At 40.3% G+C, this 18,798-nt stretch overlaps 2 protein-coding genes across 4 annotated transcripts in view; one reads left to right on the top strand and one right to left on the bottom strand.

Annotated features, from left to right (window-relative positions):
• Positions 1-8,844, bottom strand: part of LOC124595508 (Golgi reassembly-stacking protein 2) — an 85,038-nt gene extending 76,194 nt beyond the window's left edge. The window contains exons 1-3 of one of the 3 annotated variants that reach the window (XM_047134290.1): positions 8,824-8,844; positions 8,337-8,498; positions 8,160-8,240 (exon numbers count right to left, since the gene is read on the bottom strand). In XM_047134290.1, the coding sequence (XP_046990246.1) occupies positions 8,160-8,240; positions 8,337-8,399 (144 nt within the window). In that variant the 5' untranslated portion in view covers positions 8,400-8,498; positions 8,824-8,844. Of the gene's footprint in view, positions 1-8,159; positions 8,241-8,336; positions 8,499-8,592 lie in introns of all 3 variants that reach the window. The other 2 variants (XM_047134282.1, XM_047134274.1) reach the window with 2 other exon arrangements.
• Positions 8,845-8,887: 43 nt separating this feature from the next.
• Positions 8,888-18,798, top strand: part of LOC124595529 (exosome complex component RRP4) — a 115,517-nt gene continuing 105,606 nt past the window's right edge. Inside the window, exon 1 of the mRNA XM_047134300.1 lies at positions 8,888-9,117. Coding sequence (XP_046990256.1) covers positions 8,987-9,117 — 131 coding nt within the window. The 5' untranslated portion in view covers positions 8,888-8,986. The remainder of the gene's footprint in view (positions 9,118-18,798) is intronic.

Genomic DNA, 18,798 nt, shown 5'->3' with positions numbered 1-18,798 from the left:
AAAAGGGCTCCAGTCTCAAAGGGTACAGGCAAAGAAACGACGAGAATCAACCAAGCAACAGTTGGTATTGTAATCGTAAATTGTTGTAGCTGTGTCAGAAAAGTACCAGAGCTTCAAGTGCTGACAGAAAGCACAGAAGCTGAAATCATTATAGGAACAGAAAGCTGGCTAAAGCCAGAGATAAATTCTGCCAAAATTTTTACAGAGGTGCAAACTGTGTTCAGAAGGTGGGGAGATTGTGAGTGTGTGTGTGTGTGTGTGTAGTAGTAGTAGTTTAAAAAATGGTTCAAATGGCTCTGAGCACTATAGGACTTAGCATCTGTGGTCATCAGTCCCCTAGAACTTAGAACTACTTAAACCTAACTAACCTAAGGACATCACACACATCCATGCCCGAAGCAGGATGCAAACCTGCGACCATAGTGGTTGCGCGGTTCCAGACTGAAGCGCCTAGAACTGCTCGGCCACAAAGGCCGGCAGTAGTAGTTTATGTTGTAGTGAAGTTGAAATAGATAGTTCCTGCAAATTACTATGGGTAGAGGTTATACTCAACAGCTGCACCAAAATAATAATTGGCTCCTTCTACCGACCACCCAACTCAGATGATATAATAGCTGAACAGTACAAAGAAAACTTGAAGTACCCCACTCATACAGTTATAATTGGTGGAGACTTCAACCTACCATTAATTTTTTGGCGAAAATACATGTTCAAAGCTGGTGGTAGACAGAAAACATCTTCCAAAATTGTACTAAATGCATTCTCTGAGAATTACTTTGAACAATTTGTTCATGAGCCCACACGAATTGTAAATGGTTGTGAAAACACACTTGACCTCTTAGCCACAAATAATCCTGACCTAATAGATAGCGTCGTGACAGATACAGGGATTAGTGAACACAAGGTCATTGTAGCAAGGCTCAAAACCATATCAACCAAAACCACTATAAATGAACACAAAATATATCTATTAAAAACAGCAGATAAAAATTCGCTTGATGCCTTCCTAAGAGTGAGTCTCCATTCCTTCCAATCTAATTACGTTAAGTGCAGACCAGATATGGCTCAAATTCCAAGATACAGTATCGACAGCAATAGGTAGATTCATACCGCATAAGTTAATAAGAGACGGGACTGATCCACCATTGTGCACAAAACACATCAGAACACTGTTGCAGAAGCAACAAAAAAAGCATGCCAAATTCAGAAGAATGCAAAATCCCCAAGATTGGCTAAGTTTCACGGAAGCTCGAAATTTAGTGCGGACGTCAATGCGAGATGCTTTTAATAGGTTCCACAATAAAACACTGTCTCAAAATATTGTAGATAACCAAAGCGATTCTGGTCGCATGTAAAGTACACCAGCGGCAAAAAACGGTCAATACCGTCACTCCGCAATAGCAATGGAAATGTTACCAATGATGGTGCCACTAAAGCGGAGTTACTAAATACAGTTTTCCGTAATTCTTTCACAAAAGAAGACGAAGTAAATATTCCAGAATTCGAAACCAGATCAGCTGTTAGCATGAGTGACATAAAAGTAGACATCTTAAGTGTTCGAAACAACTCGAATCACTTAAGAAAGGCAAGTCTTTCGGTCCTGATGGTACACCAATCAGGTTCCTTTCAGAGTATGCAGACACACTAGTGTCTTTCTTAGCAATCATATGCAACCACTCACTTGACGAAAGGTCTGTTCTGAAAGACTGAAAAGTAGCACAGGTCACACCAATGTTCAAGAAAGGAAATAGGAATAACCCATTGAATTACAGACCCATATCACTGACCTTAATTTTCAGTAGGATTTTGGAGCATATACTGCACTCAAATATTATGAATCACCTTGAAGAAAATGACTTATTGATACATAACCAACACAGATTCAGAAAATATTGTCCTTGTGCAACACAGCTAGCTCTTTATTCCCAGGAAGTAATGAGTGCTGTCGACGAGGGATCTCAGATCAATTCCACGTATCTGGTGTTCCGCAAGGTAGTGTCATAGGCTCTCTGCTGTTCCTGATTTACATAAATAATCTAGGTGATAATCTGAGCAGCACCCCTAGGATTGTTTGCAGATAATTCTGTATTTTACAGTCTAGTAAAATCATCAGACGATCAAGTCCAATTACAAAATGATCTAGAGAGAATTTTTGTATGGCGCAAAAAGTGGCAATTGGCACTAAACAAAGAAAAGTGTGAGGTCATCCACATGGGTACCAAAAGAAATTCGATAAATTTTGGGTATATGATACATCACACAAATCTAAGGGCTGTCAATTAGACTAAATACCTAGGAATTAAAATTACAAGCAACTTAAATTGGAAAGACTGCATAGATAATATTGTGGGGAAGGCGAAACAAAGACTTGGCTTTGTTGGCACAACACTTAGAAGATGTGACAAACCCACTAAGGAGACAGTCTACATTACACTTGTCCGTCCTCTGCTGGAATATTGCTGCATGCTATGGGATCCTTACCAGGTAGGATTGCCGGAGGACAAAAGTGCAAAGAAGGGCAGCTCGCTTTGTGTTATCGTGCAATAGGGATGATTGTGTCACAGATGTGATATGTGAGTTGGGGTGGCAGTCACTGAAACAAAGGCGGTTTTCTTTGCGGTGGGATCTATTTACCAAATTTCAGTCACCAACTTTCTCTTCTGAATGCGAAAATATTTTGTTGATACCCACCTACGTAGGGAGAAATGATCGTCATTATAAAATCAGAGCTCAAACGTAAAGATTTAGGTGTTCCTTTTTCCCACCCGCCATTCAAGAGTGGAATGGTAGAGAAGTAGCATGAAAATGGTTTGATGAATCCTCTGCCAGGCACTTACGTGTCAATTGCAGAGGAACCATGTAGATGTAGATCTAGTAGAAATAAGGGATTAATGTTTAACTTTTTTAATTCTGCAATAAGGTTACAGAAATAGGATTTTTAGTCGGTCATGAATGCTGCATATTTATGGTGACATACTTCATCCAAGGAGACGGATATGAGGTGTCACATACCACCTCAGTAAAGTGATGTGTTGCACAATGTTTACATGAGGGTCATTTAAAACTTCTCCCACAATGTGCTTGTACGACTGTTACGGTGGTATGATCAAGCTGAAATCAATGTCAGTTGTGAGCAAGACTTTAAGTGTGATGATCTTACACGTGTTTCCTGGTTTGTGTGGCTGATCACGAATAATGCAGTTTTAAGGCGGAAGCTGAAAGAGAGTTAGGTCAGGTTACTAAAGAGTTAGGTCAGATTACACATGGGTTACCAACATTCCTACACTGAAATTGAATCCCTATATGGTAAGAACCCAACGGAAATTTACTATGCTCAGAGAGGTGTGCGGAAATAGTGTAGTGGATTATGGCACATTATCACGCTATTAATCTGTAATACTTGATGCAGTTAACAAAAATGAATGGCAGACTGTTGTTACGTGGGGTGCTCTAAAGTTGTATGAAAGTATACACTGAAGCACCAAAGAAACTGGTATAGGCATATGTGTTCCAATGAAGAGAGATGTAAACAGGAAGAATACGGTGCAGCGGTCAGCAAAGCCTCTATAAGACCACAAATGTCTGGTGCAGTTGTTAGGTCAGTAGCTGCTCCTACAACAGCAGGTTATCAAGATTTACGCGAGTTTCAATGTGGTGTTATAGTCAGCACATGAGTGATGGGACACAACATCTCCGAGGTAGCGATGAAGTGTGGATTTTCCCATATGACCATTTCATAAGCGTACTGTGAGTATCAGGAATCCGGTAAAACATAAAATCTCCAACATCGCTGGGGCCGGAAAAAGATCCTGCAAGAACAGGACAAATGATGACTGAAGATAATTGTTCAATGTGACACGAGGTGCAACCCTACAGAGAATTATTGCAGATTTCAATGCTGGGACATCAACAAGTGTCAGCGTGTGAACCATTAAACGAAACATCATTGATATGGGATTTAGGAGCCAAAGGCCCACTTGTGTACCCTTGATAACTGCACGACACAAAGTTTTACGCCTTGCCTGGGCCCATCAACAACGGCATTGGACTGCTGATGACTAGACACATGTTGCATGGTCGGACGAGTCTTGTTTCAAATTTTATCAAGTGGATGGATGTTTCAGGTACGGAGACAACCTCATGAATGCATGGTTCTGCAAGTCAGCAAAGGACTGTTCAAACTGGTTGAGGCTCTGTAATGGTGTGGGGTGTGTGCAGTTGAAGTGATATGGGATCCGATACATCTAGATACGACTCTGAAAATAACACATTCGCTAAGAATTCTGTATGATCACTTGCACCATTCATGTCCACTGTGCATTCAGATGGACTTGGACAATTCCAGCAGGACAATGTGACACCCCACACATCCAGCATTATTACAGAGTGGCTCCAGGAACACTCTTCCGAGTTTAAACACTTCCACTGGCCACCAAATTCCGCAGACGTGTACTTTATTGAGCATATCTGGAATGCTGTTTTCCAACCCCTTGTAGTCTTATGGATTTATGGACAGCCTTGCGGGATTAATGGTGTTGATTCTCTCCAGCAATACTTCAGACATTAGTCGAGTCCATGCCACATTGTGTTGCGGCACTTCTGCATACTCGCAGGGGCTCTACACGGTATTAGGCAGGTGTACAAGTTCCTTTGGCTCTTCGTTGTATATGACGTCTTTCAGTTCAGTTATTTGGTAGCTTTCTCGGAAGGAAGGAAGAAGATGTTGAGAGGGGAGCTATAACTCAGATAAACATACCAGTAATTTCAGATCTGTTCACTACAGCAACAAAATTATAACACAAAGTACCCCTCTGAATATTTGTTTAATGCAGCAGGGAACATTGCAGTGTCACACTTATGCCCCAGAGACCCCAATAAACAACACTAAGAGAATAGTATTGTTTACTACAATGAACATTATCCAATAATTACAAGACCTCCTAGTTCCCATATAAATAATAATTATTATTATAAAACAGCCTTATTGCGTTCATTACAAGTTAGCAAAAATGAATATGACTATTTTTTTCTAAGGTCATTATTCATCATTGTCGTCATGTTCTAAATTTCAGAAACACCTCTCGTTTTTTGAACAGATCACCATTTTTTAACTGCTTACTTTATAGAACTGAGGGTCTTGTGCAAGTTTTCTACAATGGAGTAGTTTTAGACCTCAAGTTTATTAATTTCTCAATATTTAACAACGTCTACTGACAGTACACTATTTCAAAGACTCTTAACCAATTTCAAGCAATTTTGAATATCCTCTAGTTCCTCTTGGGTGTAAAATGGGGTCACTTTTATTAAAATACCCTCCTCATTTTGTATCACTATTTTTTTTTAACGTAGCTTTTCTTGGGAGGAGAACTTCAACAGTAATCAATTCCGCCAGTGGAAGTAGTACACATTGAAGTGTATGTTCACAAAGAGTGAATACTTTTTATAGTAATGATGAATGTGATACAAAACCACAAAGTGTTTCAATTACTAAATATGTATGAGAACTGGATATATGTACTAATCCATCCCCCCCCCCCCCCCCATCTTCTTCTCCACCCTCCCCTTTATCTCATCCTTTCCACCCACCCTATCTGGTCTTTAGCCTTGTGCACTGTTATTGCAAATGAACTCTCGATTGGGAATGGAAGTCGCAGAAAATGAGAGGGCTATATCAGTTGAGATTATTGGTGTATGGGATATGCAAGATACACTTCCAGTTGCTGGATCTGCAAGGATGGTAGCTTTCACAGTGTTTTGCATAGCTTTCATCTGCAAACAGGTAGGATACAAATTTAGCCATAAATAAAACTTTCCTGTTCTCTGTCAAAAGAGGCAGCAAAGAAGAAAGCAAAACAGCACACTGTGGTGTAAACAACATTTTGGTAAAATTATATATAAAGAGAAAGAATATATATGGAAGAGTGAATCAGACAACGTCACACAATGAATTGTCATTACATACATGTATGACAACTGGATATATGTACTAATCCATCCCCTCCCCCATCTTCTTCTCCACCCTCCCCTTTATCTCATCCTTTCCGCCCACCCTCTCTGGTCTTTAGCCTTGTGCACTGTTATGTGCCACATTTAACTGACTTTTAGAGTGACATCTTGTGGCAATGACGGGAGTTACAGACTGTGTCAACTACAGACGAGATGGTATCCAGTAGGAAAATCAGTAAAGTAAACAGCTGCCACAACTCCAAAGCAGTGAAGTCTGGCCACCAGAATACTAAAAAAAAAGTCATAAAATTAACTTGGTCGCAACTGGTGCATTAGTTGTATATTGTAATAATTAAATGCATTGTTGAATGGGGGTCAAAACATTGTTTCATTTGGTCTACTTAGAAGTTGAGAGTTCTCTACTGCTGACGCTTAGATATGTATACAGTGGAAGAGTTTAAGATCAATACCATTTTGCAGTTAACATATGCCTAACTAAAACACTTTGTCTGTAGCAAGTTTTGAGTAGGTAGCATCTGAGGTGATCAATTTGTCTAGTGTATTTTTGGGATGAGATAGGAGTAAATGTATGGTACTGAAGTGGGAAAGTAAAATTTTGTTTGTTACGGGAAAAGTGGCACCTTCGCTTATAGATACTTTTTGTTACATTATTTCGTAAGGTAGCTACGAGGCAATGGCAATGAGTAGAAGTGGGAATAGAATTATTTTATTGAACAGAGTATACTTTGTTTTGTTCAGAGAATCATTTCTGAAGTATATTTCTCGATGATGATTGAATAGCTCGCTTTGGTTATTTCCAGTCCTTGTAGCTTACGGAATACTTTTTGGGGTACAAATAATTGTAGATTAAATGAATTTTTTTTTTCATGGCACAGAAACAGGCTATTAAATTCTTGTCTCCCAGCTCTATGAGGGCTCACCGTATGGCACCATTCCTATACATATACAAATCTGTGCTGGTAAGGACTAACATGGGTACCTGCATAACAACAGGAGTTACAATACCCATAACACACTCAACTGGTATCATTTCTTATATATTAAGAAGTTGGAGAAGGTAATGACCTTTGGAGCAGAGTTACTACTAATAATTGTAAAATTACTAATTCATATCTAAAAATTCAACTACTGAGTAGGAGTTGTCATGTTTCTGCTGTCAGTTTCCTGTTCTCTCTGTTTCAAATGCAGCTCAGTCCACCACCTCTGAAAAGGGATCACTTGCAAGATTAACTGTGATATAGTGCTGTCAGGCAATTGTGTGTTTTTAGTTTTCAACAGTACCCAATAATGTGTTCAAAAGTTGACTCCTTGTAATCTCATTACAGACTATTGAGGAGGGCAATGAAAAGTCTCGTACCTCCATATAGCTGTGAAAACCTCATGATTTCAATACCTCCATTACCAAAGATAAATTTGAAAGTGCTTGGATTTCTCTAATCTGTCAATAACTAGGCTTCTGCTATATAGTTACACATGTAGCAACCTTATCTGTAACATATCTTTTAAGACACTGTTTTTGCTTTCCCTGTAAAATTTAACAAAGTAGAATTACGAGAGTTTCATTGCCTACAATGTATATGTAGCTTTCTTTCCTACTCATATACTGATTGAGGCGGTTAAGTCAGTTTAATTGACTGGATTTGCATTCAGGAGTAGTTGGGGGATGGGGGTGGGTCCTATCTCGTCCAGCCATTCTGACTTGGGTTTTCCATGGTTTTCCCAAGAGACTAAGATGAATGCTGGTATGGTGCCATTGACAAGTCTACTGTCAACTTTCTGCCCTATCCATACCCCATACTATTCCACTTTGTCTATGTCTAATGTATGCATATTTTTTCTGTAATGTGCCTGACCTGTCCAATACTGATGTGCTGAATGTTTGAAGGACAAATAAATAAACCCATACAATAAAGTATGCACTGCATCAGTTTTAAATTTATTCACAGTGAAAAGGCAATTGAAAGAGAAGAAGTGTAGTTCAATAGCTTTGTAAATCATATCATAAGGAGAGGCAACAATGGATCATGCAGTATCAGTTCAGCAGATGGCAAGACAACACAAATATTGAAGTGATGCCCATTCAAATATACTACAAATGCCTTATGTCAAAAGTAAGCTTTAGTTACTAAGTTCTTTTTTTAAAAAAAATAAATGACTTACAAACAATGTGTCAAAAAGTGTCTTTCACTTACAAGTCTGGTATTCCCAATGGCGACTATGAAATCGAAAAAGGCTTCCAATCCAGCTTTCTGACCTGGAGATCCTTCTTGAACCTGAAATATTTAAACCAATACACAGTGATTGCTATTCTGAACAAATACATTTCTGTCTTTCCAACATGTCACACAGTTCATACTCGTATTACTTACACGAAGAACATGGTACCCTTCTGTTCCACCCCCTGGTATTTCAACACTCTGAGAGCCTCCCATTTTTCAATATAACTGGTAAATGGTTGCACGACCGCTACATCACCATTTCTCACAACACGGTTTCCATCTTACGTGGCACTGCTACAGGCAGCCAAAAATCTATAACAATAACAAACATAATGAAATTGCCCATAAATCTACAACTGCAACCAGATCTACCTTTATATTACACCTCTCCGAAGGACCTAATTACCTAATTTACGTTTACCTTACAGTAACCTAACACGCATGATTATTTAACATGACATTCTCACATGAATGACAAGAGTGAAATACTACAGCTCAATACCTATATTATTGTAAACAACTTTCTTTGCAAAACTGTTCCACGGTACTAGAAGTAATAAATAAGAAAACAAATCCAAAATTGTCAACCGTCCTACACTTCCAACCAGTCCTCGGAATTAAACAGAGAAACTCATACCTGTGTACAATGCATGATGTGTCAACGTTTAGTATCTTTGGTTGTTCCTGGTATGCAGGCGCATCTTCGGCAACGCAAATCGAAGTTGTTTGAGTGTTGCGGTTTTCAAACAGTAATGAGTGTTTTCTGTTTTGAAACATAGTGAATTTGTTTGCAGTGATTGATGATGTCGGCGTTGGCACATATTAGATTAGCTAGTGAGCGTGTCGATAGTACTATCAGGTCATATGAGAGATCCGTACCTCGTATATTGACTCCAGGAGAAATAATTACTAGTCAGAGCGGATGCATGAGGTTTGTATGTAAACAAATGATTCCGCAAATGTGAATTCAGAATTGTAAGATTTTTCAAAGTAGTTATGGCTTATGTAAGGGGATTTACGCAGATTTGCAAGTGTTTATATATTCCTAAATTGGTGACTGTGCTTGTTGCAAGAGCCTGACAAAATCACTAATTGCAGTATTGAAGTCGAGGTCGATGCAATTCTCCCACCCTCTCAATAACCGAGAAAACAATGTGATAAGCTACATTTTATACATATGTTGTGGGTAAATATGGAAATGAAAAAAAGGGAAAGACCGAAACACAATTTTGCTGCATATTGTATGGTAATTGAGTCATCTGGTTTTGGTGACATGATGAGGGCTATCTGTTGAGAGGCCAGACAAACGTGCGGTTCCTGAAGAGGGGCAGCAGCCTTTTCAGTAGTTGTAGGGGCAACAGTCTGGATGATTGACTGATCTGGCCTTATAACACTAACCAAAACGGTCTTGCTGTGCTGGTACTGCGAACGGCTGAAAACAAGGGGAAACTAAAGCCGTAATTTTTCCCGCGGGCATGCAGCTTACTGTATAGCATGGAGAGCTGCATCAAACCAGTCTCTGGACTGAAGACCACAACAACAACAACAACAACATTGTCGGATAGTCGCCATGTTGTGTATGACGTTTTTCGCATGTTTCCTACCTTATTTGTCAAAGCCAACGATTAGGTATCGAATATTACTCATAAGGCCGGTAATCAGCAGCTGCGCGCAGTGTTCTCTGCCTCTGTTGCTGGTAACATACTAGCAGTAGAAGTTCTCGATTTGGATCAGCCATGGGCTGAAGTTACGTATTGAACTCCTCCCCTCAGAAATTAGATTAGGTTAATTATCCATTCCGTGGCCCACAAAAGAGGGGATCCTCCAGGTTGTGGAACATGTCAGATAAACACAGTACAAAAATGAAATTCGAAAAACTTGAGTTTCATTAATTTTAATGATCCTCAGTCAGTAAACAGTAAAATTATGTAAATGAATTAAAATTAAACTTCTAATATTTACAGGTTTAATACTTACATCTGCTTTCATTAAATCCATCCTTCACACAGTAGCTAGTTACTTGGCTATTACATCCAAGTATTGTCAAAAATTAAAGTAAATTATTCATTTCAATGATCCTCAGTTAAGAACAGACAAATTATGTACAATATATAAATTAATCTTCCACTATTTACAGACTTAAGACTTACATCTGCTTTCCATACATCCATCATTCACACAGTAGGTAGTGGCTGTTACAACCAAGTATTGTCACTTGCACTTGTTGAGAAATTCATGGATGGAATAGGAGTTGGCCACCAAAAAATCTTTTAAATCATGTTTAAATTGTGCCTTGTCTGAAACTAAACTCTTAATGGTTCCTGGTAACTTACTGAAAATATGCGTTCTTGAATATTGGACTCCTTTCTGGGCAAGAGTAAGTGATTTTAAATCTTTATTTATATTGTTCTTATTCCTAGTATTGATACTGTGTACTAAGCAGTTAGTTGGAAAAAGAAATGTATTTATTTAGCCTACAAGAAACTTCATGAAGGAATAAGCTGAGAAGCTGTAGTTAGTATGCCCAATTCTTTGACTAGGTTTCAACATGATGTTCTTGGATGTACACAACACATTACTCTTATTATATGGTTCTGTACTCTAAAAATTTTTCCTCAGTGTGTGGAGTTACCCCAAAATATGATACCATATGACATAATGGAGTGAAAATAAGCATAATATGCCAGTTTTTTTATATTTGTATCTCCTATGTCTGAGATCATTCGCATTGAAAACACAGAGTTGTTTAGGTGCTTTAGCAATTCGTTAGTATGTTGCTCCCAACTGAATTTATTATCAAGTTGTAATCCCATGAATTTTACACTCTCAACTTCTCCAGTGTCCATGTTATCATATTTTATACACCAACTAGAAGGAAATCTCTTGGAAGATCTGAACTGCATATAGTGCGTCTTTTCAAAGCTTAATGACAGTGAATGGCTATGAACCACTTATTAACGTCAGTAAAAATTTGATTAGCTGCCCTTTCTAAATTTATATTTGATTTGCTATTTATTGCAGTGTTTGTATCATCTGCAAATAAGACATACTTGGCATCTGGTAATGTAACAGATGACAGGTCATTAATATACACGAGAAAAGGTAGTGGGCCTAGTATGGAACCTTGGGAACACCACATGTAATTTCTTCCCAGTCAGATGATGTCTGATTGCCTACTGCTGGAGTGTTATGTTGTTTTCTATTAGGCTTAGTAAGATAAGACTGAAACCAGTTTTCAGCACTACCAGTGACGCCATCATAATTTAATTTACTTAAAAGAACGCTGTGATTCACACAGTCAAAAGCCTTTGACAGGTCACAGAATATGCCAGTTGCCTCTAATTTGTTGTCTAATGTATTAAGGACATTTTCACTGTTATTGTAAAGAGCCTTCTCAATATCAGAACCCTTAATAAACCCAAACTGTGACTTTGGCAGTATGTTATTTTCACTAAGGTGCTTAAGTAGATGTTTGTACAAAACCTTTTCAAAGATTTTTGTAAAAGCTGGCAAAAGTAAGATCGGTTGGTAATTGTGGAGAGGTATAACTTCAGCATATTTAAGCCAGTCCGGGAATGTTACCGTGATAAGTGATTGATTACGCAAATAACTCAAGATATCACCAAGTTCACATGAACACTCTTTTATTAACTTTGTTGATATGTTATCATAACCACTAGAATGCTTTGATTTCAAGGACTTTATGATGGATTCTGTTTCTTTGGGTGAACTAAGTGTCAATTCCATTTTACTGAGATTGCTTGTGTGCACTGGTCTCAGATATTCCATTGCATTGTTTACTGAACCTGACGCACCAAGCGAGGTGGCGCAGTGGTTAGACACTGGACTCGCATTCGGAAGGACGACGGTTCAATCCCGCGTCCGGCCATCCTGATTTAGGTTTTCCGTGATTTCCCTAAATCACTCCAGGCAAATGCCGGGATGGTTCCTCTGAAAGGGCACGGCCGACTTCCTTCCCCATCCTTCCCTAATCCGATGAGACCGATGACCCCGCTGTCTGGTCTCCTTCCCCAAACCAACCAACCAACCTTTACTGAACCTGACAACCCCATGCTACCAGTAACAGAGACAAAATACTTGTTTAAATGGTTTGCAACACAACATGTGTTTGTTACCAGGGTTTCATTTATTTTAAGGGCTATTTGTTCCTCCTCATTTCTGGTCCTACATGTCTCTGGCTTAACTATATCCCATATTGTTTTTATTTTATTGCTGGATGGTTCAAATGGTTCTGACAAGGGAACCTCCCCATCGCACCCCACTCAGATTTAGTTATAAGTGGGCATAGTCGATAGGCCTTGAAAAACTGAACACAGATCAATCGAGATAACAGGTAGAAGTTGTGTGTAACTATGAAAAAAATAAGCGAAATATACAAACTGAGTAGTTCATGCGCAAGGTAGTCAACATCAAGGAGGATGTGAGCTCATGAGCGCCGTGGTCCCGTGGTTAGTGTGAGCAGCTGCGGAACGAGAGACCCAAGTCTTCCCTCGAGTGAAAAGTTTAATTTTTTTATTTTCAGACAATTATTATCTGTCCGTCCGTCCGATGCGAGGTAACTGCGCCGTAGTATGGGGACGCTAGACCTAAACAAACATCGAAACAAAACATATGTTTTGACAGAGCACAGGGAAAATTGTGCAACTGTGAAACTGTTGCATTCATTTGTTGCAGTTTATGTGACAAACTCATATGTTTTCATCACTTTTTTTGGGAGTGATTCTCACATCCACAAGAAAACCTAAATCGGGCAGGGTAGAAGAATCTTTTTACCCATTCGCCAAGTTTACAAGTTAGGTGGGTCGACAACATATTCCTGTCATGTGACGCACATGCTGTCACCAGTGTCGTATGGAATATATCAGACGTGTTTTCCTGTGGAGGAATCGGTTGACCTATGACCTTGCGATCAAATGTTTTCGGTTCCCATTGGAGAGGCACGTCCTTTCGTCTACTAATCGCACGGTTTTGCAGTGCGGTCGCAAAACGCAGACATTAAACTTATTACAGTAAACAGAGGCGTCAATGAACGAATGAACAAATCATAACTTTGCAAAAATAAAGAGAGAAAACTTTTCACCTGAGGGAAGACTTGAACTAAGGACCTCTCACTCCGCAGCTGCTCACCCTAACCACGGGACCACAGCGCTCATTAGCTCATATTGTCCTTAATATTGCCTATCTTGCACATTGACTACTCAGTTTGTATATTTTGCTTATTTTTTACATAGTTCCACACAACTTGTTCCTATTTTCTCGACTGATCTGTGTTCAGTTTTTCAAGGCCTATCCACTGTGCCAACTTATAACTAAATCTGAGGGGGGTGCGATGGGGAGGTTCCCTTGTGAGTACTATGGGACTTAACTTCTGAGGTCATCAGTCCCCTAGAACTTAGAACTACTTAAACCTAAGGACATCACACACATCCATGCTCGAGGCAGGATTCGAACCTGCGACCGTAGCGGTCGTGCGGTTCCAGACTGTAGCGCCTAGAACCGTTCGGCCACTCCGGCCGGCTATTGCTGGATGTACAGGGTTATTACAAATGATTGAAGCGATTTCACAGCTCTACAATAACTTTATTATTTGAGATATTTTCACAATGCTTTGCACACACATACAAAAACTCAAAAAGTTTTTTTAGGCTTTCACAAATGTTCGATATGTGCCCCTTTAGTGATTCGGCAGACATCAAGCCGATAATCAAGTACCTTCCACACTCGGCGCAGCGTGTCCCCATCAATGAGTTCGAAAGCATCGTTGATGCGAGCTCGCAGTTCTGGCACGTTTCTTGGTAGAGGAGGTTTAAACACTGAATCTTTCACATAACCCCACAGAAAGAAATCGCATGGGGTTAAGTCGGGAGAGCGTGGAGGCCATGACATGAATTGCTGGTCATGATCTCCACCATGACCGATCCATCGGTTTTCCAATCTCCTGTTTAAGAAATGCCGAACATCATGATGGAAGTGCTGTGGAGCACTATCCTGTTGAAAGATGAAGTCGGCACTGTCGGTCTCCAGTTGTGGCATGAGCCAATTTTCCAGCATGTCCAGATACACGTGTCCTGTAACGTTTTTTTCGCAGAAGAAAAAGGGGCCGTAAACTTTAAACCGTGAGATTGCACAAAACACATTAACTTTTGGTGAATTGCGAATTTGCTGCACGAATGCGTGAGGATTCTCTACCGCCCAGATTCGCACATTGTATCTGTTCACTTCACCATTAAGAAAAAATGTTGCTTCATCACTGAAAACAAGTTTCGCACTGAACGCATCCTCTTCCATGAGCTGTTGCAACCGTGCCGAAAATTCAAAGCATTTGACTTTGTCATCGGGTGTCAGGGCTTGTAGCAATTGTAAACGGTAAGGCTTCTGCTTTAGCCTTTTCCGTAAGATTTTCCAAACCGTCGGCTGTGGTACGTTTAGCTCCCTGCTTGCTTTATTCTTCGACTTCTGCGGGCTACGCGTGAAACTGGCCCGCACGCGTTCAACCGTTTCTTCGCTCACTGCAGGCCGACCCGTTGATTTCCCATTACAGAGGCATCCAGAAGCTTTAAACTGTGCATACCATCGCCGAATGGAGTTAGCAGTTGGTGGATCTTTGTTGAACTTCGTCCTGAAGTGTCGTTGCACTGTTATGACTGACTGATGTGAGTGCATTTCAAGCACGACATACGCTTTCTCGGCTCCTGTCGCCATTTTGTCTCACTGCGCTCTCGAGCGCTCTGGCGGCAGAAACCTGAAGTGCGGCTTCAGCCGAACAAAACTTTATGAGTTTTTCTACATATCTGTAGTGTGTCGTGACCATATGTCAATGAATGGAGCTACAGTGAATTTATGAAATCGCTTAAATCATTTGTGATAGCCCTGTATTTGTCTTTTTCTCATAATGCAGGTGTTAAGATTTCTGGATAACCTTCTTCAATATTTTGCAGTAATTTTTGTAATGAGCTATAATGCTAGTATCAAAGGTGTCCCTACATATCAGATAGAGTTTCCTTTTTGTTTCACATGATATCTTTATCCCTTGTGTGATCCATGGTTTCTTATTAAACTTCTGCTTAATTTGAGTTACCTTCAGGAGAAAACAATTTTCAAATAAGGTGCTAACTTTATTAATGAATGTTTTGTATCTTCCATTTGTGTTTTGGATGCTGTAAACATCCATCTAATTAATTTCTTTGAGCAATCTCCTAAATTTCTCAGTGTTTGATTGTTTTATTGGCCTCCTGTACTCAGTTCTGATAGATGTTTTACCGTGACAATTTTCAAAATTTAATGTTAGGTGTTGCATGTCCACCATTGCAGTAGTATCTGTTAAACAGTATTCTGACATCTAATCACTATGTAACTTGGAAATTTGCAACAAAGAGCATGTCATTTATCAATAAGTAAAGATTTTTGGTTTGTAAAATTTTCCTTCGTACCCATTAACTAGAAACTCTGATTTCTATTTAAAAATGTGACCTTGGAGAGTCTTTTAGTCTAAAAATCCATTTGGATTGGCTTTATATCTGATGACGAAACTATGTTTCCAACATTGTATCATGATCCACCCTAACTCTCATCTTTATATGGGTACCCAGTGCTTGAAAGTTGTAACACAGTCCTGTTTCTGGGGCTTCTTTTCTGACTTGGCTGCTCCATATTCATCAGCTAAAGACTAGTTGCATATGGAAGTGTAACATTCTCTGCTTCCATGCACACATCTCATGGGGTTATGGATTGGGGTACTCTTCTCTGTATTTACTGGATCCAGGTCTCATCCCAGTGGACTATGGTTACCACCTTTATGGCTTGGTGGCACCTTCGCCTTTGAAACTGGTACACTCAGTTCGTCTTCACCTGGCGCTTTTCAGACGAGTCTTGGAGAAAGTCTGCTTAGTGAAGCTGGGATCTTACCTCTTCAGTTCCAATGGTAACATTTCTTGGTTTTATATACAATCATCATTCAGCAATTCCATGATCATCCAACATATCCTATTCTTTTTGCATACAAGTATTGTTGACCACCTGATACCCATTCTCAGGTGGAATTACCAGTTGGAATGCGCCTCGCAGTCCTCGCGAGGATTTCAGTCTCTCCTCCCTGGGATGTGCTCCTTGTGTAAGCCACAAATTAGGATTGATCTATTTCAAAGTCCTACAGTCTGATTCCCTAAGACCTTTTGGTGTTTGTTACATTCAGTTGTCCAGGAATTTCATGGCACTACCATCTTTCATACTGACAGCTCTCAAACTGTAGATAAGATGGGATATGGTTTTACATCCTCTGTTGGCCATTAACACCATTTGATGCCAGGAACTTATAATGTTTGTACAGAGGAGCTGATAGCCTTTAATGGACCCTGTTACTATATTAAACAGGCCTCCCTTGACCACATTTTAATATGTGGTGACTCAGAGAGCAGACCTTAAGTCATTGACCATTGTTGCTTTAGGTCCCCTGTGGTCTGCTATTCATGACTTTTTCACTGAACTTAGTCATACCGAGTGCTCGATTGGCTTTCCCTCAACACCACGTCATGTGGGTAGCCCAGGGAATAAACTGGCCTTATCATTTGTCTAGAGGAGTAATATCCAGCCCCCCCATTCGCTTTACCAATCCCAGGTGCATATTTGCGAGTGAAAATAAGACCTATGCTCCCTCAGAGATGAAATGACATCTGGATGGCTACTGCCCCTTCTAATAAACCCTGCACCATCAAAGAAACTGTTGGTTAATGACACTTTTCCCTCCCTCCCTCCCTCCTGGAAGGAATCCACCAGCCTATGTCACCTGCTCATTGGTCATATTAGGCTAACATTATAGTTGTGGAGCGTTACAGACGGTGGCTCTTATCATGGTGGAATGCCCACATTATAGTTGTGGAGCCTCATATCATGGTGGAATGCCCTTCTTCAGGCCCTCCATGCCAAGCATGGCCTTCCAAATTCTGTACCTGAGATAATGGCAGATGATTCATGGTTGGTTGAGCTGGTTTTCTGTGGTTTTTTTTTCTTTTTTCTTCTGTGAAAGTGGTTTTTACTTTTTGATATAAGGTTTTAAGCTATCTTTGGCACAGGGCTGGGGTGAATGTGGTTGGCATATCTCCTGCTGCATGCCTCGTCCAGGGGACCACCACCAACCCTACCTCCTCAACCAGCCCACTATTTCATCCCTCTCTTACTCTGTTTCAATTGCTTTTAGATGTCATTTGCCTCCTTTTCTGCTGGACTCTATTTTTTCCTTTAGACATAGGACTCTGTTGAATAGTGAGTGCTCTTTAATGCCGTGACTGCACTGGTGCAGGGGTGGGACGCTATGTGGTGAGGTGCCCCCTGTCACATGTGGAGGCCCAGGGATGCCCACCTCCTCCCCTCTTGTTGTTGTTATTCACTGTCCAGTGGACGTGGGATGAGACCTGGGAGACCCCTTGTCTGGTCTGACCTATGTACCAGCCTGATCCACACATTTCTCCATAAATTATTTTTCAGCTCCAGCATCAGACTTGCCTTCAATGCTTCGATCATACACCTCCTACCTACTTTAATTGTCAGAGCACATTCTTGCAGGTGTCACTAATTGATGATGAACTTCCTTTGGATTGAGTTACTACTGATGTTACTGTTTAGTCCCTCAACCTCCAATCACCCAACCAACTGTTCCAGAATATACAAACATTATGAGCCAAGAAGCCGTGAGAACCATCTAGAAATGACTAATAGGAAAAAAATAAAATAATTGCTGTTGATGGGATTCAAAGAGGTGACATGCAGTAACCATGCAACAATGACAACTGCTACTTAACAAGTCATGCAGAACAGCGTGCGGCATTGTTCCCTCTCGTAAAGAAACAGTGCCCCGCTGATTCAGATGTTCTCATTGGAACCACTACAGCACCCTTGATCTAGATCTGGCCCATGGCAGTGCTGGACGGTTCTCACATTTTGGTCGTGTTATTGCACCCATTTCCCTCTACAGAAGGGTCTCATATGGAGGACTTGGAGAATGTCTCTTTGCCTTTGTTTTTTTGATGAGGGATACTAATTCTCGACTTCAGGTGTGATATCTGATGAGTGACAAAGGATATGATATAGCCCAAAATAGTGCTTTAATAACTTTTCCAGTAGTCCCACTTCCCACACACGTTTAAAAATTCTTACCAAGTGTCTCAGGCTGTATCTCACTGGCTAGCACTAGGTATTGTAGCACTTTCAGTCCTGCTGAATGTCGAGGGTTCATATGCACACCAGCTGTTTTGCTTCTTTGATCCTGGTGATGAAGGTGTTTCACATATTCACCTTGTGTATCATCCAGTTGAAGCAGGAACACTGTAGTCATTATTGTTCCAGTGTCATGGGACTGGATCTGAACGAACTGTGAAGCCTGTATTGCCTTGCTTAGCTGTGTTGTATGTGAATGTTATGACAAGCAGTATTGTGCCCCAATCTCTCTGTTCTCACATCAACGTACATGGAGAGCACATCTACCAGTGTCGTATTAAAGTCTGCTGGTGGCAGACAGTCATCTTCGTGTGGATGGTGTCGAAACTTGGAATTACCTCTGATACTAGTCTAGACTGGAAAACTTTTCCATGGTCATAGA

This window comes from Schistocerca americana, chromosome 1 (assembly GCF_021461395.2).
Source record: "Schistocerca americana isolate TAMUIC-IGC-003095 chromosome 1, iqSchAmer2.1, whole genome shotgun sequence".
In the NCBI taxonomy this organism is placed as follows: Eukaryota; Metazoa; Arthropoda; class Insecta; order Orthoptera; family Acrididae; genus Schistocerca; species Schistocerca americana.
Note: the sequence above shows the minus strand (reverse complement) of the source record. Positions and strands in the feature narration are given on the sequence as shown.